Source organism: Nipponia nippon, unplaced genomic scaffold (genome assembly GCF_047370975.1).
Source record: "Nipponia nippon isolate SJK-2023a ecotype South Korea unplaced genomic scaffold, ASM4737097v1 scaffold_10, whole genome shotgun sequence".
Taxonomy (NCBI): Eukaryota; Metazoa; Chordata; class Aves; order Pelecaniformes; family Threskiornithidae; genus Nipponia; species Nipponia nippon.
Genome location: NW_028262291.1, coordinates 28,827,899 through 28,852,279, shown reverse-complemented (window position 1 = coordinate 28,852,279; position 24,381 = coordinate 28,827,899). Strand labels below are relative to the sequence as shown.

General features: G+C 43.9%; 1 protein-coding gene across 8 annotated transcripts; it reads right to left on the bottom strand.

Moving 5' to 3' along the window:
* On the bottom strand, positions 1–23,762 carry VPS18 (VPS18 core subunit of CORVET and HOPS complexes). Of its 8 annotated transcripts, none has more exons than XR_015701923.1 (6): positions 23,597–23,762; positions 18,276–18,417; positions 18,002–18,093; positions 15,403–17,273; positions 7,550–14,662; positions 1–3,702 (listed from the first exon to the last, which is right to left on the bottom strand). XR_015701923.1 is itself a non-coding variant. In XM_009473778.2 (5 exons), exons 1-5 carry the CDS (start codon positions 23,685–23,687, stop codon positions 13,934–13,936), a joined length of 2,925 nt encoding a protein of 974 aa, XP_009472053.1. In that variant the 5' UTR covers positions 23,688–23,762; the 3' UTR covers positions 1–13,933. The 8 variants fall into 8 exon arrangements, 1 of the variants encoding a protein (XP_009472053.1); XR_015701925.1 differs by having other exon boundaries at positions 1–1,941; XR_015701924.1 differs by having other exon boundaries at positions 7,566–14,662.
* Positions 23,763–24,381: the final 619 nt, after the last annotated feature.

Genomic DNA, 24,381 nt, shown 5'->3' with positions numbered 1-24,381 from the left:
TCAGAGAAATTAGTTTAATTTATTACCAATCAAATCAGAGTAAGGTGATGAGAAAATAAAAACCAAATCTTTAAACACCTTCCCCCCACCGCTCCCTTCTTCCCAGGCTTAACTTCACTCCTGATTTTCTCTACCTCCTCCCCCCGAGCAGCGCAGGGGGACAGGGAACGGGGGTTGCGGTCAGTTCATCACTCCTTGTCTCTGCCGCTCCTTCCTCCTCAGGGGGAGGACTCCTCACACTCTTCCCCTGCTCCAGCATGGGGTCCCTCCCATGGGAGACAGTCCTCCATGAACTTCTCCAACATGAGTCCTTCCCATGGGCTGCAGTTCCTCACAAACTGCTCCAGCGTTGGTCCCTTCCATGGGGTGCAGTCCTTCAGGAACAGACTGCTCCAGCATGGGTCCCCCGCAGGGTCACAAGTCCTGCCAGCAAACCTGCTCCAGCGTGGGCTCCTCTCTCCATGGGTCCACAGGTCCTGCCAGGAGCCTGCTCCAGTGCGGGCTTCCCACGGGGTCACAGCCTCCTTCGGGCATCCCCCTGCTCCAGCATGGGGTCCTCCACAGGCTGCAGGTGGATATCTGCTCCAGCGTTAACCTCCATGGGCTGCAGGGGGACAGCCTGCCTCACCATGGTCTTCACCATGGGCTGCAGGGGAATCTCTGCTCTGGCACCTGGAGCACCTCCTCCCCCTCCTTCTTCACTGACCTTGGTGCCTGCAGAGTTGTTCCTCTCACATATTCTCACTCTTCTCTCTGGCTGCAGTCGCACAGGATTTTTTTTCCCCTTCTTAAATGTGTTATCACAGAGGCGCTGCCACTGTCACTGATGGGCTCAGCCTTGGCCAGCAGCAGGTCCATCTTGGAGCTGGCTGGCATGGGCTCCATCAGGCACAGGGGAAGCTTCTAGCAGCTTCTCACAGAAGCCACCCCTGTAGCCCCCCGCTACCAGAACCTTGCCACACAAACCCAATACAGTGTCTCAGCACCTACAAAGATAGTCTGTAATATTGTGGTGGTACTAAATTAGGACAGCCCTAGATCGTCTCTGAAAAATGCAAGGAACTTGTTTTCTTCCACAGTAACTACTGTAACTAGTTTTCACAAACAGTTGCAGAAGTCGAATTAGAGAAGATGGCTGTTACATGAATTAGCATTTGGACTCACATGTATGTAATGAGCCCCAGCATCAGATGAAGTTTTTCCTTTGGCCACAGCCTCCCCAATTTTTCTTTCACATAGATTCTCTAGTATCTCAAACTGTGAGCATACACCATGGGTGTTGTCTGTGGAGCCGCAAATAAGAGCCACTCCCCATCACCTGTATTCAGGGAACATATAGAAAGTCAGTATCTTTACAATGTACGTGTCAAATAAAATTGTACTTGGCAAATAGATGCAGAAATTGTAGAGGAAAAACACAGACACAATTAAAAAAGGATATAACAAACGTGCATGAGCTCAGATGCCCAGGCGTCGTTTCCTTAGAAACCAGGCTAAGGACAAGAAAATCCTGTAAAGAACAGCAATATCTGTAGCAGAGCATCAAGATTTAATAGTAAAGCCTTGTGCTTTAGAGTATAAACTCAAAAATAAAAATCCTCCCTTTCCTCCAGATTATACAGCTGCAACACACTGACAGGAGTAGATAGTAATTGCCTTGTAAGGTTCAGATGCTAAAATTACTAGCGACAAGTGCATGGCTGCACATGATACAGATGAGATTGTGATAAACGTCATCCTTCCAGAGAACTGGCAGAGGGCTGCTGTACTATCAGCACCCAGGGTAAAAAGAAAGGATTCTCAGGGAGATCATTTGCATTTACTATTCTGTGGAATCAAGTCCAAATTTCAAAAACCTCCATCTAGATCTTGAACGCAGGCAGGGATTTCACAAAGTAAAAGGGTTTGATGGAAACTTGTCCACTGTGTCTACCAGCCCACCTGGGGAATAAAGGGAGAACAGCTCAGCATTAGCATGTACTGCATGTCTGTTAAGGCTACTTTTTGAGAAAGTTCTTCAACCCAAATCCTTTGCCATTCACAGTGAATGGCACCAAGACAATTTTTGGGTGAGTGTAACATGGCTTGTTTCATATAGGGACAGTTACTAATGGAACAGTCTAAATGCATATAGATTTCAAACAGTAAAAATCCATACTACAGGTCTCATGCTCTAGAGTATGTCAGAGAAAACTTCTTTGCTGCAAGGACTCCAGAATAGTTCAGATGTAGTCTTGTACATGGCAATGGTGCGGCTGCCTCAATGTGCAAAGCAGCAGAATTGGGTTGAAGAACTCTAAAACACATGGAAGTGGAAAGTAATTTTTTCCAACTAGGCGCTGGACAGTGCAAAGGTGATGCCGGTCCAAGGGGATCAAGGATCTTCCTGCCTTGTGGCAGAGCTAGGGAAAATTGTCTCAGAAAAGAGAAGGGAAAGTATTTCTGACCACATTGGTGGGTTACAGGTCTTGATCGCAAGAGGATTGAATGTTCATTCCTTGCACTCTGGGCACAAGCTCTGACTCTCTGGATAAAAATCTTAATCTGTCAGTGGTGGAGAGTATGTGTATCTTCAGAAATCTTAACAGTGGCTGGAAGAAATGGGTTCCTCCATTACTATTTCTTTAACTCAAGAGGAGGTGCCTGGTTGTCCGACAGTGCAATCTTTGAGCCAGTGGAAACAGAAAAACACATGAAACCTGTTCACAAGCTGATTATTATGCAGATCAGCAATCGTTATCCTTTCTCTCATTACCTCAAATGCTTTCTGCCATCTGTTGGTAACAAACCTGCATCTGGCAGATTACCAGAGGAGCCCTAATCAATGGGTAATTGGAGTAGAGGATTGTGTGGACAATCCTGGCAATGAAAGCACAGAAAAACTTACAGCAGGAGAAGAAAGTTTGCCTGTCACAAGTGTGAGATCCTACACCCAGCGTTTCTCTACCATTCTGACAGAATTCCTTCTTGTTGGGAAGAATGCGAAGGGGGGGAGACACAGATTTGTCACAGGCAATGGGATGAATTATACCAGCCTCTGTAATGATACCTCAAGCAAAAGGTTAATTTCCAACAGATTATGCCAGTGAGTGCTGCCAGGAGAGGCACAGAGCAGAGCAAGCACAAACACGCATGAGTTTGCATTTCCACAGTTGCCTCTTAGAACCATCTGTTAATGAGACATAGAGGATGCTACAGACTCTTTCAAGTAACGGCTCCTAATCTAGTCTCTTAGTGCCTTCTGATAAGAAACGCTCAAAATATGTCCCCTTCAGGTTTTTCTTCTCCAGCCAGGCATTCAGGGTCCTGCTCCATTCCACATAGTCCTTCCAACTCTTGATTACAGCAGCTCAGATATAATATTCTCAGTATTCCACTGGCTTCCAAAAGAAACAAAGCTTTTTAAATCACACTTACTGGTGCCGAGCTCCCAACAGAGACATACTGACAGATTCCAACTGAATTTCAGAATGAGGCAGAGTCTCAAAGTCACCAGATTCCCACAAGTTTTGACGGAAATGTCCGCTGGGTGGAATAGAGAAACCCAGCCAGTGTCTCCACTAAGGGAAAGCAAAGGGGAATTTCCTGCTCTGCGCTCCCGTCGTCAGCTGGCTGGTAGGTCAGCAACTGCTTTGAGCTACTCTGCACACATGGAGCTGTCAAGTGACTACCACTGCTGCTGTCCTTCTCTGCCATGAGTACCTAGAGTGTAAGAGATGAAAGTTTGAGTGGTAATTGTAAAGAGCTCTGTAAGAATCAGACTTTATTGATTCACCTTTCAAAGAATGAATCAAAATAAAAACAGCACTGTACTGTTTGAAAGATCCAATCTGTGCTGTCCTTCTGCTACTCTGTATAGACCCAGAGGACAATTTCAACCAGAAAAATGTTCAGAGCATTTGACCCTCTCTAATCACATTATAATGGTGCTCGAGATGTCAAGATACCAGAGTTTAACAATGACACAATAAATCAACAAGGCTAAGTAATCTCCGAAAACTAGATGGAAGAGAGTGAAAAAGGCAGTGCCTTCCCCCCGCAGCCCCGTGCCCTGCACGGCACCGCTGTGTTATACCTGCTTGCACTGGCCCCAGCAGCTGGGAAGGTACGTACATAACATCCACTGCCCAGACACCACCCTGGGAGTGTTGTGTTCATTGGAGCATGGAAGGAACAAGGAATTCTTGTAGTAAGTAAGAAAATGGCCCAAAGAAAAGAAGGAAGTAGAAATCCCTATAAATATCCAAATGCTGCCAGTGCCCACACATGCTGGGCTGGGATCCAAAGTAACTGGTTTGGGGTGATAAGAATCATTATTAGGCACCTGAACATGCGGGAGGAGCACCAACACCCAAGCTAAGATGTTAATGAGACTGTGACAGAAAAACAACATTCTTGAGTGATCTAATATCCAGGCTGCTGTGACTAAAAAGTGAGAATGTGAATCTTTACTATTCAAAGGCACTAAAAGAAGACAGAGGAATGCAACTGAAAGTTGGTTTTAGAAGCATGTTCCCAAGAGATACACATCTTATTTCCTTCCTGCTATTAAAGGGGTGACTTTGATACATATTGAATTACATTAGGGCAGAGCGCAACACCCCCATTTATTCAAATCAAACTTTTTTTTTTTTTTAATTCAGCATTTCAGGGACATTACTGCAATCTCCATCTAACAGCTGCACCCTGCAAAATGCTGGTTCAGTTGCATTTACATCCCCACAGACAGCAGGCATCTGGACACAGTAACTTTTTGTAGGCTACCAACTTGGACTGCTACCAAAAACCAAGGGTGCATATAGTTTGTGACCCAAATTAGATAACTTAAAGCTTTCAGAGATGGAACAGAAATAGAGCTGGTAGAGAGAGATTTGCCACACTGCTTTTTTGGGATTTGTTTTGAAATGGGGATATTGTATGACCCCATCTTGAAAGGGGGAAGAAGAACTCTGTCTCTTCTGTGCAAGATCAGAGCTGTTTGCCAATGGAAGGAATGCTTTCTTCAGCCATCTTGAGCCTCCCATACTCATTAATGGTATTAGTCAGAAAGAAGGAGGCACAGTGAAAAGCCAAATCCTCTTCAGATGTCATTTGTGGCACCAGAAAAGCAGGAAAAAAATACGAAAAATCCAGACTCAGTTCTTTAATATGACCATGCTACTGTGGGCAATCTCTTTAGATTTTAATCTCAAACTTTGTCAGAACAGCCATCCTATTGCTTCGCTGCTTAAGCAGCTCTGAACAGCTACACTGGGCAAGTGAGAGGTGGCATTAATTCAAAGACTTGACACTTAATTGTCCTGCTGACACCTTAGTAGTGATTCAGCTGTGTAAGCATCTAAGAGCATTTTAAGGATCCTGAGTATTTCATCATACAGACAGGGTATTTTAGGAAATTAAGCACCTAAAAGCCAGGTATGACGCTCAGCAGCATCTAGGAGAGCTGTTTATACATTGGTAACCCTCTTGAATCCAAAGTATGGTCTGTCCTACTCTCCAACTCCTCCTCATTCCACCAATATAGGAGGTTTGTAGATCCTCCTCTGTGTTGCAAATGATAAAATCTGAGACACCCTTTCCCTCACAGCCTCCTCTTGATGTTCCTGTCTGTGACTCAGAGAAAAGTAGTACACCCTTCAGGAAAGAGAGGTTGGCCAGAAGTATTGTCACAGCCTGTACTAAGTCTCCTGTATCAGAATAAAGACTGCAGGCTACATTCATCACACTACCCTGGCACAGCTTTTGACTGCCTCCCATGTTTCATCCTTCTGAAATATGGAAGTCAGTGGGCCTCTTGTTACACTCTCCACATGAGTCTTCCTTTCTTCATTAATTCTCAAGCTTAGTGGCAGGGAGTTTCACCATTCACCCCCAATTAACCCTTCCTATAATTAGTATTTATGTCCAAATCAAACAGTTCTTTGCTAGAGCAGTGAGCAGAGAAGGTGAAAGATGTGCGTGGAAGGCAGAGGTGGCTGCTGAGCTGGTGCCTGTCCCAGTGACAGAAGAATAAAATGGCTCTGCCATCACTGTTGATTCAGGGTCTCGTAAGGAAGCAGACAGCTCCAGAAGTGTTCTGACTTCTGAAGAGTAGGATAAGAAGAGAGCACTTTGAACTTCTGCCCAAGGCCCTACCTACAGATTTTGGTTGACTTACGGAGAGCATCCAGCAAATTTTCTCTGTCCTAGCATTATGCAGATATGCTGAAGGACTGACAGTAATACCTATGTTGCATGTAGAAATTCTTCCTACTTCCTCATTTCAACCTAACTTCAGCCTGAACTTCAAGTTGTTGATTTTCTTCAGAGCATAACTCAGGGCAGGACAAGATGCCTGGCAGGCAAATAATCCACACCTTTACTTTTGGCTGAGGTGCCACAGCATCCAGTCAGCAACTCGCTGTAACTCAAAGCTGCTGGAACACACTACTGAATCACTCAATTCCATGAAGTTACCACTTTCCAGGTACCTCTCCATAAGGATACAAGGGCCACTCAAGATTCTTCTGAAAACTCCCTACTACTTCTGTAACCATGCTGCAGAGAAAAACAGCTTTCAGGGAGCAAACTCTGATTCTACATCAGCAAAGAAACTATTGCCAGAGTCTAGGCTTGCTGACTGCTGAATACTGCTATACATTGTTCCACTTTGCAGTCTCCTAAAACTGGCTGCGTACACAAACATGAGGTAGACTGAGGATTACAAGACACTTCTCAATCAACAGCCAACAACAAATTTAAGAAGGTGCTACTTATAAACAGAAAAGTCCACATTAACTGATTTGCACCCACTCAAGCTCACAGAAGAGGACATTTCTGTCCTTCATGCGTTCCTTGAGAAGTCTAAGCTGAAAGAAATAAAATAATGTTACTTTATAGTTTATACTTACTTTCCCACTAAGAATTTTCAACAGAATGAAAACGAACTCTGGCTTATTAAGGACTGCATTTTGGTATGTTCCGCTTTCATTAGATGTTTCCTGTACTAAAATATTTTTTGCTTTGGAAACCCTGCCACTGCAAGGGTTTGAAGCATGTACGGAGGATTACCATAAGCAACCTTTCAGAAGAACATAGCAGAAAAATGACACGGTCCTAGTTATTCCAATCTCATTAACTGGGCAAGCAGGCAAGTGTTTGAAACAGACTGCAGAACATAAAGTAAGTGCTTTTCTCCCAAAAAGGCTGCTCAGCAGAATGTATCACTGTAACACAAATACAGATGTCGCTCCGAGACAGTCATGCTGTGTCACACAGGCAAGTATTAAACAAAGAACTGGGACATCTGGGAGAGTAAGCCTCAACTCTGTTTCCTCCTCACCCAGCAACGTTCTGCTCAGTCCTTTCAAACAGCATGAGCTGATCTAAGTTTATGGCCCTGTTATCAAGGATGGCAACATATGGTTCAGCTACATGTGGAATATTATTTTTAGATCAGCTATACATATTAATGTTATCTTAATAGCTACTATGAGAAAAACTGGACAACAGGTATTTTGCTAGAACCATGTTAATTAGCCAAAGACCAACGATTTTTGACTACCCTTACCTTCACAGGCTCTTACCAGAGAATAAGTATCTTGTTCACTTGGTGAAAAACACGCAGCAGCCATCAAAACCAGCCAGGGCAGCTGCTAATAATTGTCATGCAGAATCTGCAGAGAAAAGTCCTAAAAAAGTAATACAGCAGCCTTTGCATTCCTCTTTGTCTGTGACATTCCAAATTAATCCAAAGGCATTGGCCCAATATATACACCCTTGTGTGTGAAAAGAGGAACAGAGTTGAAACATTAGAGATCGAAACAGACCAGATCTACTCTCAGAGGAAACCCACTGTGCACCTTGTTTTTAATAAATGTGGGAAAATAAAAGAGAATCTATTGATAGGAACAACTTTACTGTGGAACTGGGTTCATAAGAATCATTTATTTATTAGAAAATCTATTCCGTATACACACACAGAGATGAAAAAAGACTGTTGAATAACTGACTAATTGGAAAACATAGATGTCTGATTAAGCGGAGTCCTGCAGCCTCCAAGTTCAAGCTATGTTCTGAAGACCATGTCCCATGCCAAGTGACCAGCACGTGGATTTCAATTGCACAAAGTGGAGAATACCTGCTTTTGGATACCAAACCAGTTGTTCAATCCTTTTCCTGTAAGCCACCACCTACAATGAACCATTCAATATGGAGCATGAAATGAGGGGTAGGCTATGGTTCAGCTTCTCCTGAACACTTTCATTGCAAAAACCTCTACCAGTAGTATTCTCAGTTACAGATGAAGCAACCAAACTATATATTAAACAAACAAACAAAAAAAAAGGCTAGATCAAATCCTCTTCTGAAGACAACCCAGCCTAAAGCCACCATAGCAGCATAGCAGGAATATATGAACCCCTGCCAAGTAGGGAAATGCCAAAATTACTACCTGACTCATATCAGGTACAGCCTGTACACACCTTTCTAAAACTTGGGTATTTATGTGGTGTTTGGAAGCATATGATGGAAATCTCTGTGCAGTGAGACAGCCTGATGTTGTACAGACACACCAGCTGTGCTTATTCCCACACCAGCCAAGCTCTGCAGCTCAGCCGCTGAATTAAAACAGCTCTACAACCATCATCGTAGGGGCCATGAAGCACTCCAGCAAGTCTGAACCCAATACTGACTTGCTGCAAGTTGGAAACCGTCCTCTGCTGAGCTGCCCCACAATGACAGAGTCTGCAGGATCAGTTATAGCTGTACTTGTAACCTTAGAGTGCTCCTGCAGCTTCCTTGTTCCTAAGCAACCCGTCTTATTCAAAGAGGCTGCCTTCAATACCTCTGGGCATTACAGAGAGGAAACGCCTGAGCCCCTTCTTCTCTCCACCCCAACCAGTTTCAACAGGTAGATCTAACGAGTTTGTTTAATCTTTTTCCCCTCCTTCCACCTGAAAGCAGCTGCAGGCCAGGTTGCTTTAAAGCTCATACCCCAGGTAAGTAGCCTGATGCCTTTCCATGACATCTGGGAGTGAAAAAACCCAAACTCCTAGTTGAGGGAGAAGTATCACGAGTCTCCAAAATCACAGTGAGGGCATGAAGCTCAAATCCTAGAGGGCTCATAAGGTGTAAAGTCTGGACTGGGCATGATCAGAGACAGCAGACAGTTTAGGAGCTGAACCCATACACAACCCACTGCAAATGTAAGGCACTCCTGTAATGTTCCACTTTCAAGCTCTAAGCTTTTCAATTTTACTAAAATTCCTATTCCAAAGGAAATGAGCTTTTCCTTCTTCAGCACTTCAGTGTGAAAAGTACAGATCCATCAATCTTGCAGTTCCACTGAGGAAGCTTCTCTGAAGTCAGATACATAAAGTTTGGCCCAATTAGTTTATAGAAACCAGTGTTCCCTCTCCTTTCTAGGGCATCCCCTCCCCATGTACAAAAAGGATAGGCCATCCTGGCGAGCCTCTCTCTGCTTTGAGGATGCCATAAGATTCTCTCATAAACACTACACGTATCCCAGTGAATCACATGGTACTCCATCTATTCTGGAGAAAAAGATTTAATCTGTTTGAATAAAAATAATAATTAAAAAAATCCAAAATTCCTTAAGTCTTGTGTACTACAAACTTCAAATTTCAGCTCAGCACACTTGTTGAAAGGAGGAGGTCCATTTTCAGTCTGTCTTCCCACAGCTCAGTTCAGGGTTGTTGAATGAAGGGATGCAAGGAACAACAAACTTCCCATCAGTTCCCACTAGAAGCTAAGTATTTGCACTTGTAAACATAGACAGTCTATACGCTACCAGTGACAGAGCAGTAGTGAATGGGAACTAGCCATTCCAAGAACTACACACTAATAGATGACTGCAGTCTGAGTCAAATTACAACATCTAATTTTGATGGAGTACAAGATGTTCCTACTCCCATTTGCCCCTTTGTTGGGATTGCGACCCCACAACACACAGGCAAAAGCTAACACACTAACTTCTCTGTTCATGCAAGTCGGTGTCCAATATCATATTACAAACCCAGCTTTACGGCTGCTTTTAACAAAACGTGCTAGATGTGAACTCAGGCGACTAAGGAGCTGGCTCACATTCTACCATCTCTGCTGTTGGGACAGGGTGAAGAGGAAGCAAGCAAAAATGGCCAGACCCAAGGCCACCAGAAATTGCAACTCCAAGTCCAGGGATGGTCTCTCTACAATTTACTAAATCAACTAGGTCTGTAGGAACTTACACTGGAATGCAATTAAACAAAAGAGGACTGTACTCATTTGTTAACAGAGTAAATCCAGCTTTTGATATTCAAAACCTGAAAAACAGTGATCTGTGAACTGAAATTGCCTTTTAGTTAGAGACAATTTTTTTAGCATCTTTGCCTCCAATAACTGCTTTACAAGTCTGTCTCCACCCTGCCCCCTCAAAGGCACAGGGAACCTGCTTCAGTTCCTCACGCTTTTGTACCATTCTGTCTCCTGCTACAGAACACCTTTAGCTTCTCTGCAGCAAACCTCAGTATTTGAACAGACAGCAATGACATCTAGTGGCTTGTTAAGAATTTCCCTTACTAAAGTTCCAGCTCAGTCATTTATTTTTAGAAAACAGACAAAGCAGAGCTCTCAGCGTTTCTGTTAGCTGCTTCCAACTATGTAGACCAAAATTCTCTACAAACTCTTCCATAACACACACTCACCATTGTCTCCCCCAACTCGCAGCATTTCCCCAGTCCCTTGCTTGAAGCCTAGGAGAGGTGAGGTAGTAGGCACGAGTTTGCTTTAGGCCTTGCCTGCACAACTACATTTCTTCAGCGTAAATCTAGCTACAGATACTTGTTCTGGTTAAACAGGGCTGGGGCTCCCACCCACCCTTTTGGTTATGCTGTTCTCTAGCTGCATTAAACTAAATGGTAGAGGTTATTCACGCAGACAAGGACAAGGCCCAAGGCCACATCATTTGTAACAGCTGGTACACAGTTCATTCACAGCTAAAAAAACATACAAAGGACTGATTTCTAAAACATAACTGTGCTGAAATTACAAGGAGAAAAGATAAAAATGCTATTCTGAAAGAAAAGAGGAAGAGATCTTGCAGATTAGATTTATGGGAGAACAGTAAGCAGTTAACTTCCCTCCACCCCCCAAAAAAACCCTCTTACCTTTTTCACTCAGTGATACTGCAAAGTTGCCAAGAAGCACAGGTGAGTGGTTACTGAAACTTTTGAAGCATGTGACAATGTAAGGAAAGTTCAGAAGATATCTTTAGGTAGCTTCCTCTATTACTGGCACTAGTCATTTAATCACTGCTGGAGCCTTTGCAACCATTAAGACCCTCCACAGCCTCGAGAGTGAAGGATCTAAAAGATTTTTCAGTTAACAATGGTGAGGAAGCATGAGATTTGTGGTATATGTATCTGGTGCACAAGCCTACAGCCCTCAGAGTATGTTGCATACCAGTCTTTAAAAAAACACCCCACTAGTTCTAGTTTTGTTAACTGACACATATTAATACCTAAGACTGGAATCAGTAGGTTCTTAAGGGGCCTTCCCTTACCACCCCATCTCAGGCAAAGACTTGAGGGTTTTTGCTATGCCTCAGTTCCCACAGACACGCGCTTCTTCCAATATTATGGATGAGCATATCTCCCTGGAACGGTCTATAAGCAAATAATATTGCTAATCTTGAGAGTGAGCACAACACAAACATTTAGCGATGCCACTGTTCTGTAGCACTAACAGGAAAAGAATGGAGGGCTATAATAATTCTAAAGGAAAGCATCCTGTAAAAACCCAAAAGTAAAGAGATGGAACAAGTATTAAGAACATCTCAAAGAAAATGCATAACTTGAAATTACTCCCTGCATCAGAATGAGCTGCTACTCATGTTTCTGCTACAGGGCAGAAAAACAGCTGCTTGCCTTTGTCCAGAAACTGGTTTGGGTGGGGGGCTACTGTTGCTTTATAATGACATATACAGCCTTCAATATCACACCGTTTACATGTAAAGATGATGATTCAGGAGTGGCCAGTTATAACAGGTTTAATGCTGAACTTCAAAAGACATCACATTTAGTTTTCATCACAAATTCTTCTGGCAGACTCACTGACTTATTCAAAGCACAAGGCTATCCAGAGCCAAAGAAAACTACAGCATGTGGGGTTTATGAACCACTGTTGAATGGAACCACTGAAACACTGGCTTCTGATAAGACAGCAACAAACACTACCAGGTGGTAATCAGACTGCCTATCCCATGGCTCCAACAATGAAAAGAGGATTTCAAAACCTCAGGTCTTGCTACTGTCAGCTCTGTTTTTTATTACTCATGTAATTTTACACAGATAAAATTCATTCATTCCAGGCTGAAGCTCCCAACAAAAGCATGGACGTTCTTCTGGAGCTCTGAATAGTTATCAAAATTCTTAGGTCAGCTCCTTTAGGAAACCAATTTATATTCCCCTTCAGTGATGTGAAGACCCATTTCTGCAACCGTATGAACAGGGTAAATGACTAGCAGATTGAGAGAGGTACTCAAGACAAGCACATACATTCATGTGAAAGAACTGAAGAGCTTTTTCAGAAGACAGTATTTTCTATTGCCTTAATTACAAGAATGATAATTTTTCATTTAGATCATTCCATTCTTCTGCCAATTACTACCTTTTTGATTCAGCCCCCAACAGCAGAACTTCATTAAAATTTTAGTTTCTTCAAAAACAAAACAAGGAACCCTGGCTAAATCGCTGAAGAAAATTTTTTCGTTCCCTCACCCACAATGTAGTGATCGCCACCTTCTGGGAAGAATTTTCCAAGTCAGAGCAACAGACAGAAGCATTGACCTGCAGCCATCTCCAGAAGTATCAAATACTGTCAGGAAGGCAAAAGACTGCCTGGTCACAAGGTACTGGCTTCAAATGGCAAAGCAAATTTCACACCAACAGAACTTTTCTGTAGTCTACCCTTGAGGGAACCTATGGCTAGATCTCTAGTCTAGTGCTCAAGTGCAGCTTGAAGCACAAGAAGCTTGAAGCTTGACCACAGCAGGTCCAATACAAATAGGCTGTGTACCTGCTTGCAGAGTATCAGTTGAAACATTACGACTGCATATATCAATTTTGGTTTGAGGTGAAGACAAAACCAAGACCCACTATACAAAGACAGTCATAGCAGAAATAGGATGGAGAGAGGCAAGAATGGGTCAACAGGCTAGGAAGTATTGCCAGAAACAAAGTGAAGAGCACCTAGAGAAAATTCAAATGTATGGGCTTGTCCATAAAGCTTGTGGGAAAGGGAATTATACACCTTGAATTGCAAGCAAATGACTTAGGTGTATTATGAGACACTCCTGCTTGAGAATTATACACATTCTTATATTACATTGTGTAGAAACATGTATTTGTGTAGCATGATGTTTACAAAATATAGATGCAAGAGCATTCGTCCTTTCATGTTCTTTCCATATATGTGGTTATAGGCTCTCAGCAAAAAGGAAACAGAAGGCAATTCTAGCTTTGAAAGTGATGAATGAAAACTACACTGCTTAGTGTTCTTCACTACCTTTCCCTTTAAGCTTGTCTTAACCAAAACAAATACAGCACAACAGGGAAGACAAATCATAGGCTGTTCCCAATGCCTTCTGGACAACAAGGCACTCCATGAGCTTCACACTGAGAACCTCAGAAGAACTGCAAGCAGCAAACATCTGCTTAAAAATATTCCAGTAGGTTAGCTCTAGCTGTTGTTCAAGTTCTTAGACAGCCAGAGCTATATCTCCCCATTTTCAAGACTAGTTCACTGTAATCCTGATAACAAGACCCCACTACTCTTTCCTTAGAGTTCCACAGAAGCCACTGTGTTCCAGCTTCTGGAGGTTATATTCCCACCACAGAAGCTTCACAAGTTGTGAACAAAACCACTCCAGTGCATTGACAGTTGCAGATTTGGAAAACTACAGCCAGCTTTGCATCTCCTCTTCATACTTTTGGGGATCAATAAAAGGCTTGTCAATGGACCGGATCATCAGCTCACCACAGTACACACATTCGGCTGCCACAATGTCATCAATGTCAGCTTTGATCTGCTCCCGGCTCTGCTGGCCCTTCCCCAGGCTAATGGTATCTGCGTCCTTGGGACGATGGTGGCTCTTGGAAGGCTGACTGGTAGCTGCCAGCTTCTTCTGAAGATCTTCAAGTTTTGCCTGCTTATAGGCAGGAAGGTTTGGGAAAACTGCTTGGAGGAGACAGTCATAATGAAACATGTGACCACACAGGAAAAGGTAAAAAGGGCGGTTTAGAAGTGGAAAGTCACAAGCAGCACATTTTTCCTGAGGCTCCACAGAGCCATACTTGTTTCTCATTTCCTGGATGTCCTCTCGGATTCTCTTGGCACTCTGTGTGGCTTCCTCCATCTCCCTTTTCAGCTCCTCAATGTGCTTGTTGTAGTCCTCCAGGGAGTTACAGATTGCCTCCTTGAAATGGTCAATAGTGACAAAGTCTGGAAAGAATGGCAGGACGTCTTCAATCTTCAGCAGGGCACAGCTGGAGAGGCAGGCCATTGCCTTCTTGACATCCTTCTCTTCCTGAACAACATGGCGAGCAATCTTCAACCAGAGCTTCTTCCGGAGTTCCTCATCATCTTCAGGGAGATCTGCACAGGACTTGGCAAGATCGACATCCACCTAGAAGTTGCACAGACAAAGAAACTGAGTTAAGCTTCCCCCTTCGTTTATCCACCATTCAACTTCAAAGCCTGCTGTCCATTATAGGAGGCATTAATACAAAACTTCTATTGCCGTCTCATTGCCTAGGGCTGCACTACTGACCTGCTCCTTGTTTACATGTCAAACACCTCTCCTCTCCACCAGTATTACTCCCTGAAGATTTGCTTGCTACCCAGCAGAGAACAACAAAGCCCAGCACTACAATAAGGGCAAATCCATGTTACAGTATCTTTGCTGATCACACATTTCAGCAAAGACATAGCAATGCCAATAGAAAAAATTCCAACATCTACCTGAAGGTCAGACTAAGCTGACAAAGGCATTCTTCTGTGATAATTATCATAGCTAGGAATAGGAAGTAATTAGAATCCTGAACAATAGCTATATAAGTCTTGCATAAATGCAGATATGTTAAAGGTATTTTATGTTAGAGACTGAGCTTCAGACAGACAGTACTCCCCCTTGTACTTTCCATGCCCCTACCCTCAATTACGGTTTGTCACAGTCAGCTGTCTACTTAACACAACTGTGAAAGCACAACGAGTATGTGAAGAGACAGGTCTTTCTTCCGAGACTTAGCTGCACAGCTCCTATACTGGTGAGTCTGTCCAGTTCCTCTCAGTGCTTGGTTGTTGAAGATAACTTGAACAAGTTACATTCCTATATATCCCAGCACGCATGCACAGACACACACATACCTGTAAGGCGAGATCCACAGCCTCCTCATATAATTCCATCACTTTGTAAATATGGACACATGCACGGTGGTGCCCATGCTCTGCACACAGGCGCAATGCATACTTCAGGTCGTAGTGGATCCTGTTTGGGTTGGTTCCTGCTTGCTCCAGGTATGACAGCAGCGAGTCCCGCCGACACAAAGCGTAAAGAGACAAGAGGTAGTTGTGAATGGCTTGCTGCGTTTCCTCTAACTGATAGACACAGAACTCCATATATCTAATGGCTTCATTGATCTGCTGGGTGCTGGCACTCTGGCTATAGTTAACAAGGGCTGGAATGAGGTTTCTGGCATCCAATCTAGAGCCCATAGAAATCCAAGCATCAACCACCTTCTTGGGAATATGCTGGATGAGGACTGGAGAGAACTTGTAGAACAGCTTCTCATCTCTGTGCCTGGACAGCACATTTAGAGCTTCATCATACTCATCATGCTGGCAGTGGTGAGCTACTACGCGCTCGTAGTCCTGCATGATGACTGCAAAGTAGACCATGTGCTCTGTGTCCCCGTGGCTTGCCAACAGCTCATAAATAGATGCCCGGTTATTAAATAGACAGTCTTTGTTTTTAGGACTGCTTAGGAAAGTGCGAAACTTCTCCCGTGTATCCAAATAGAGATTTCGCTGTGAGGGATCTCCTTCCAATATACCTAGCCAGTTCAGGTACAGCTCTGTTAACCACGTGGTCAGCAGAGTTGTCTGTGTCTTCTCAGAAGGCTTTAGGTTACTTAGCTTCTTAATCAGAAACTCCATTAGGGCCTCTTCTTGCTTGGCTTCAATGAACTTAAGAGCAATTTCCTCAAAGTAGTTCTGGGTCAGCGCATAACATTTGGCACTGTCTAGATACCTCTTGTTTTGGAAGCAGTGCTCTGCCTCTTTTGCCAGCACAATGTCTAGGCACTCTGGACGGTCTTTGCAATACTCTTTGGCTAAATCAAATTTGTTCATATTCATATACATCTTCCACACATCTCTAGACTCCCGCTGGACATGGTAGCGGAACACTACTTTCTCTGTGTGGATCCATATCTGCTGGACTGTGGGATCTTTGATCATACGTGTCAGTAAGCCAAACTTCTCCAGGAACAGATCTTGAAAAACAACCTGCCCATTCAGAGTGCACACAGCCTTCACCCGATCAGGCAGCAGCAACAGGAAGTGGAACTGGGTAAGTACAATGGATATTGGCTTGTTCACAGTTATGTCTATATCAGAAGGGTAAACCCAGACCCGTTCATCACTCAAAATTGAATCAGGACGGCTATAATCCAATGTACCATATAAAACACCATTTCCCATCATCCAGGCAAAGGAGCGTGGATTGGAGCGCAGTTTTGGGGTGTAGAAGGCTATCTCACTGAAACCAAAGCTGGCTGGAAACTCCCGGAAGCTGGGCAAATGGTCAGCATGCATAGCAAATATGGAGCTGAAGCCTTGCTGCTCTGTTCCTTCAGGGATTTTGCCAACAAACTGGAAGAGTCTCTTTCGAGTGGTGGCTATAATAAAAAATTTCCCTTCTATCCCTCGTTCAATCTCCAAGCAGCAGACTGGGGCAGGTCCTGATTCCTCCTCCAGAGTGTAGACCTGTCGGAAGTACTGGTCAGAATTAGTGCTGAAGAGGCTTCCATCGCTGACGGAGATTTCAGCCTCATAGATCTGCCCCTGGGCTGTCCCCACCAGGATAGGCCCAGTGTTGGTCTCTGAACCAAGAAATTTATTCCAGCCCACACTTTCAATCAAGTGGCCTTTCCATCGGGAGAGTGCTCGCACTTTCTGAACGCTTCTGTTCAGGTAGAGGCATTCACTGGTGTTCAGAGCAATCAGGAGATGAGAGCCTGCCAACAGGAGAGGGGTATGGGAAGAAGGAGAGAACAAATTAAGACTGTGCCTAAGCAAGCCAAATTCCTGAGGCTTCTAATCCTCACATTTGATAAACTCCAATATGAACATACTTAATCCAAGACTTTCCCAGGCATTCACAAGAACATGGGGGATTTCCATGCTGGATCAGAACGGTAGTCCATATGTTGCAAACTTAAATTACTAGTCCCAGATGCTTCAGCGAGAAGGTGTTCTTCCGTTTCAGTAAGTGTTCTAAGGACAAGCAGATCCCAGAGTTCTCTCCTATCCCTGGCAGTTGGTGACAGATAGGAGCATCTCTTTCCAAACTTTTGTTTTTTAAAATCAGTCAAGGCTACAGGGAGCTGCAGATGTTTTACAGTCCTTTTTAAAAATTCTTATATAAACACATACAGCACAGGGTGACTGCAAAGACTTCCTTTTATTGGTTTTAGCAGCCTTGCTCAGAACAGCCTAATTGCATGTGTTCATTTCAAAGTTCAAAAGCAACAACATACACACAACAAGCCAGTGTTTTTCTAATAGCACAGGGGCAAATCAGTAGGCAGGGCCCCTGGGCAATGGAGTACTGCCAACAGAAGAACCACCTGTTCTCCTTATTGACAGAGCAGAAAGAGAACTCATTCACCAGTGCTTGTTACGCACGTTCAATTGCATCTGCTGCCAACCACTGTCTGTAAATATACATAGTCCATTGCCTCACCTGTGTGGTCCAAAAACATCTTGTAGACTTTGGCTTCATCTTTGCGTCCCAGCTCTACCTGATTAGGTTCATCTGGCTTCCCAAGATCAATCCTGCAAAGAGAAACCATGAAAGCATGCTTCCAACAAAAGTTCACGTAGGTGTAATTGCTTACTGTTTTCCATATTGGGTTCATGGCTTCTTACCCAGTTTGTAATTTTAAGTTCTCTAGCAACTTAAGGAAAAAAAAGGCAGGGGAAAACAAGCAATGACTTCAGGTCTCTGGCAGCATTACCTGAGAAGGGTGTCTTTGCCAAGGCTCATACAGAGCTGGTTAGAGGAGACCACTAGGCTGTTAATTTTCTCTGGAGGAGCAAAATCAATCCTTTGCTTGTTAAATATTGGTGTTTCCTTCTCTAGTCGTGCATTCACATATCCTGGAGAAAGAACATGAACATTTAAAAACAAGACAAAAACCCACAACAACCACCCCACATTACATCAAAATCTAACCTAAAAGATGAGAAGGATCATCACTTGCTCTGAGTTTTACTGAAAAGGAAGTGTGCTCCATGGAGCACAAACACACAGAGCAGCACTCATGTAGATATGTATAACAGGAAAGAAAAGTAGTAGTACACTTTACTGTCTTGTCACAGAACTGCAAACTTGCCACAAGCATTAATTTGAAAGCACGCAGAATTCCAGGGGAAGCCACAAAACTGTCACAGAAACTGCACAAAAAGCTGAAAATAAGAGTAGAATCGCAAAGTAATTTGTTTTCCTTGGTTGACAGTTTATTTGTTCAAGACAGGAAAGAATGGCTGGTATTACATAAGACACAGAGGGTTCTGGTTTGACACTCCCATTCAAGCTACCCAAGAGACCACTGCGGTGTTAACTGAAATATATTTCTCTCTTATTCCATGTTGGAATTGAATGAGCTACCATACTTGACATCCATCATTCACAGGCTAAAGCTATTTTTAAAGCCAGGCTGGTTTTTTTTTGGTATCCACACGGCAGACTTCAACCTAGAGGGAACTTTGTTGTATTATTTGCTGCACGGAACACAGCTGGAGGTCGTAATGATGCTTTTAACATAACCCTGTTTTACTAACCATAACACTATCCTAATTGCGACTTTCCAGTTGTTGCTGGAAGGCATGCGGACTACTTATTAGAGCCAAAACAATAACCAAGACCTGGTGATTGCTGAATCAATGCTCCAGTCTTGGCATAAATTGCTTCCTGAGCCAAAACCCATTCAAACTGGTTTACGGTTTCATGGCAAATCCCAAGGTGGAGCCAGACTAACCTAATCCTCAAATCCTTTCGAAAACCATGCCTGAATTCTAAGATGTGCCCAGTTAAGTTAAGGTTAGAGTAAAGGGTTGAAGTTTGACAAGACATGGCCACCTTACGGGACACATATTGCGTTTCAAGCCCAACCAAGCAAACCTGACAAATCAATGAACTGAAAATGGGCGTGTGTACAATCACAGCAAGTTAGCTCAAGTGACTAAGTAAGTATTCAGCTGGTCAGTTTAGTCCCAACCAGCTTGGGAAATGTGGCATCCATAGGAAGGCATGTTGAGGGATTACTTATGAAGGAGATCTAGGTGGGAAAGGCAGAGAATGGAGAAGTAAGGTCTGACTTGAGGGAAGTGAGATGCTTCTGCAGAAATACATTAATAAATAAATAAAACTTAGAAATTATTGCTTTAAAAACCTCTTATGATCTTCAGTGCAGATGGGCAAAGCACAAGATGCAGTTCAAACTCTAAGACTTGTTCCTTTGGCTACGACAAAGACAAAAGCCCAGCCACAGGCAAGCAGTCAACAAACTGAAACTTAATTTTAAGACAGGTGAACCTGAAACACCATGTGGCAGCACAGAGAAGCAGCACAACAGATCTAGTTTTCATTGAAGACACGTAGACCTCTGCATCCGAAATCATGGGACTTGCAGAGACCATACCATTCTATTCCTGAATGAGGACAGCACTCTTTATGATCTTCCTATGAGGAAGCAAAAAACTACAAAAGAGCTCAGATATGCCAGTGAACTGCAAAATAAGAAGGCATTCTTATAAAACCAAAACCAAGTGATGATACTCATTAGCAAAATCCTGGAACGTATGTGTGTCCACAAATAGATCTTATCACAAAGTTTCATCCATATCTGTCCCATGAGACAAGTTTTCCCAGCGACTGAATTTCCCACACACAAACAGTCTTACATAACCCTCTGACAAAGAAAACAGGAGAGGATCTCAGTCTGGCCACACTACCTCAAGCTAGAAAGCAAGACAGATTGATACATTGCTAGGTTAACCCATCTGCTTCGCTCCACGTGTGAGTGAAGGATTTCTAAAGCAAGCAGATCCATGCAGCAGTCAGCCTGGACAGGAAGATTAAAAATGAAAAGAGCTACAGCAAGTGAAGGCCGTTAACAGCCAAAGTAGCTAACTAGGAAGATGTAAACTTAAAAAAAAAAAAAGAAACCTGGGATTGTATCTCAGAGGAAACAGACTGCTTCCATTCTAAAGAGCATAGGCTTGACACTCTCTAGACTGGGACTAACAGCACCACTTCACAGCACCACTTCAAAGCACACTCAATACCTATAACCTCCCCAAATCATCCTGAAAAACTCTAATTTCAGCCATGTTGCTGTTGAAAAGGCCAGTATAGTAGTGGAAATTGGCCTGTTAACACTACAAATCCTTTAATTGCCTATTCTACCAATGCCTTCTCCTTGCTTCTGCCTCAACACTAGACCAGCTGCAGGATCTTTAAAGGATTCTTGTTTTAGAGGAAAGATGCACATGCAGGAACAAAGCAACCACAATCTGAGTAGGCAGCCTTTTGCTCAGCACATATTCTTTTTCTTATACATTGATCCACATCTTAAACATTACCCACTTATGCAAACGTGTGTTCTTTCCAGTTAAGCAAAACAGATGTTCTTCATTTCAGATTAAGGAGCTGCAATGCCACGGCTTAAATTTGCTGGTATGAACTGCGGTTCAAAACATGCAGACAAAACTCCTAAGCTGCAGATTCACATGATGTCACAGCTAACCAATAAATATAAATACATATTTATATATACAAAAAGGAAGGATTACTCTGATGGGAAAAAAACACATACCAACAGATCGCCAAGTCACATTCATTCAGGCAATCCTGAATTTTTTTCAGATTGCCGCCAGGCAAAACAAGGCTGACTGAGGCAGCAAGAAAATGCAAACACAGGAAGGAAAGGGAGCAACTAGCACCTATACACAAGTAGGGGTCTGAGTTGGGGCAAGGGTTGTTGTTTTTTTTCTTTTAAATTCAGTCATAGTTTAGGCCAGTGGATTGGATTCCAGCATTCTGGACTCTTTAAGACTGTATCCATTACAATTATAACAACTGTAGGATCATCACTAACATGAGGATTTTAGCTAGCATTCATAACAGGAAAAGGATGTACTTCTTTAGCTTACAGTTCTCTATACAAAGGAGATGCCTATTTTATAACATGCATTCGTTTCGAACAGTCTACTCCTTCATCCTGACCCCAATGTCCCTCTTCTGTTCAGGTGAGATTCTCCTGCAGCATTTTCCACCCCGATTTCTGGGCAAATCTGCATTTTTCCTTAAAGCTTTTAATCTGTTCAAAGATCTAAGCTCACCAACATCAGTCACATCTAGTGGGTCAAAGTAGGTCTTTTCATGCTGGTACTTTAAGTTTACACTGCAGCAGTACTTTAGGTTGGCAACAGAGTCGCTGCTTGGTTATCTACGGCTTCGAGAAACAGCACCTGCAGTTTAACAAGTACAGGGAACAACTAACTGAAACACAGGAATAAGTTTTAACATCTTCCAAAATTTCCAACCTAACCTTTAGGACTGCTTTCAGGAAGTTAACCATTTACTTGCACCTTTTTCCAAAATCAATTTGCTTAAACTTCAAATTGCCCACAACTTCTACCAGCCCAAGTTTTGTTCAAAATCACCAGTGCAGTCCGATTTAAGAATAATTAAAATCTTGATTAGGCTGTGCCTTTGCAATCAAGCAGTTTCCAAACCTTCCTTTGCCAACATCAATTGTCAGCAAACAGGCAGATTCCTCAACTGTAAGACAGCCATGACCGAAGACAGTGCTGCAGTAGTCAAGAAGAAAAGCTGAGTCCTTGAAAATTTATTTTCAGTAACACAGCTTGTCCCAACACTGTTTTGCACAACACCTGTTCAGGACACTTAGTCTTTAGCTAACAACAAAATAACTATGCATGTTAAAACAAACACAGGGAACATATCTACTTCAGTACATAGAGTAATTCTGTCTGTGTATTTATACTCAATAATATACACAGTATGACATAATTAGTCAATTCTTACTACATATATAAACCTCACAACCTGGTTTCCCAAAGGTTAACAATGGGCAACACTATATGAGGAAAAAATTTGAAAGAATGTGTCCATGCATTTCCAAACTTGTAACTCAAAAATACCAGTTCTGCATAGCAGCTGCTACTACCACGACAATACCAGGTAGAACAGAATCCTCTCATAACCTACATTTCCCTGCCACACTCAAGAAAATATTGTGAGTTGGCATCTAATAGGGAATAGTTATTCAACCTAATAAACCTTGAATTTATCGTGGAATATACCTGCTATTTGTTTGGTTTCTCTCACGTGAAAGAAACAACTGACTGGTCATCACACTGTTACTTTACATTGATTGTACACCTCCCTGAATAGTGCAGTACATCAAAGCTTCACAGACCTTGACAGAAAAGTTTGACAGTGATATAGATTGCTTTCTTGGTAATCTTCTTCAGCAGTAACCTTGCCATCATGTAGTCAGCCTAAGGGAAACACTCCAAACAATGAAGCCTTTGGTAAACTGCCCCGGGTTAGGAAACTAACCCAATGCAGGTGCAACTATGCACACAGCCAAAACACTGTGGCTGTAACAGTTGGGTTCCTCAGAGAAGAGGGGAAAAAAAAAAGGGGGAAGCAAGCTGATGAGATGCTCTCAGACAACTACCACAGCTCTGAACTGAACAGCGCTGAGGTGTGGTTATAATTTGTGACTACGAGGGCACGCCACTTCATGTACAGGTGTTTCCACAGGGGGTATGGCCTTATGATGCCCTCCCACAGACAACCAGCACGCCAGTTTTGCCAAAATGACCTGCATCACCCCTGAGCTTCATCATGAATCGAGTGTCTGCTGCGTCAAACCATTTCACACAGCAAATGATGGAAAAACAAATCGCAGCTGAATGTTAGGCCACATCCACAGCAATACACCTTTTCCCGGAAGCATTCCCCACAGCCTGACATGCCCTACTCCCCACCCCACCCCCAACTGATGAGCTGCCACCTTGTCTCCCCCCTCCCAGCAGGAAAACCCGCAGCGGGGCTCCCCGCACACGGGAGGCCCCGCCGAGGGGCTAACGGGGGGAGCAGGCCTCAGCCGGCCGGACACCGGGCCTAGTCCTCCACTGAGGGGGACACGACGTGCCCAGGGCCTGGCTGTAAGCACAGCGCCGCGCTGCCCCCGAGAGCCAGCCCGGGCAGAGGGGTGCGTGGGCGCCGCCGCGCACCTACCGGAGTGCGGGATGCCCACGCTGGCGCGGCTCTGCTGCACGGAGGCGGAGCGGTAGAGGGAATCTTCGTACTCGTCCAGGATGGAGGCCATGGCCGCCAACGCCTACCCGCCAACGGTCACCGGCACCCCAAGCCCGCGCCGGCCGCTTCCGCCAACGCTCAGCTGACCCGCGTCACGTGGTCGCTCGGCGGCGCACTGCGCCTGCGCGGCGGCCCCGCCCTTCTGCCCTGGCGCGCGGGCAGAAAGCCTCCGTGAGGGAAGGGGTTCTCCCTCCTCAAAATGGCGGCGGGAGGGCGTCTTGTCCTGGCTTCACCCTTGTTAGTTACGCCTGTAGTCGCAGCTCAGACCTGCATGTCTCTAACAATACCCCGAAGATGGCTAATCGGCCTGTACCCTTGCTTCCCGGTCTTGGGGTGTGTGCAGACGCAGCAGGCCTTGCGCATCTGTGTGGCGCCTGCCACTTCTGCTCGCTGCTATCCTGTCCTGGGCAGCCATGTGCATGATAAATCACCTGATGCGCATCAGTGAGCTTTATGGGGATCGCTCTGTTTTGATGGTACTGCAGACACGGTGTTCTCCAGTGATTCTACTGATTGCAACTAGGAATTGGCTGTTTTTAAACACTCCTGTAAAAACTCCTATGCTACAACTCTTCTGTAGTAGTGAGTGGTAAAATCTTTGCTTTATGGCTAAAATAACGATTGTGGCGCAGCATATGGGGATCCAGCATAAGGCTGTCCTTGAACTGTGCTAGATTTGCTCTGCCAGTTTATCCCAGCTTACT

Bases quoted from the DNA above. Each gene is read 5' to 3' on its own strand.
- VPS18 (XM_009473778.2), bottom strand. From the start codon at position 23,687: ATGGCCTCCATCCTGGACGAGTACGAAGATTCCCTCTACCGCTCCGCC. The intron at 18,418-23,596 runs GTAGGTGCGCGG...TTCTTTCTCCAG, and splicing joins CGTGGGCATCCCGCACTCCG to GATATGTGAATGCACGACTA. The intron at 17,274-18,001 runs GTGAGGCAATGG...TCCTGTTGGCAG, and splicing joins GATGTTTTTGGACCACACAG to GCTCTCATCTCCTGATTGCT.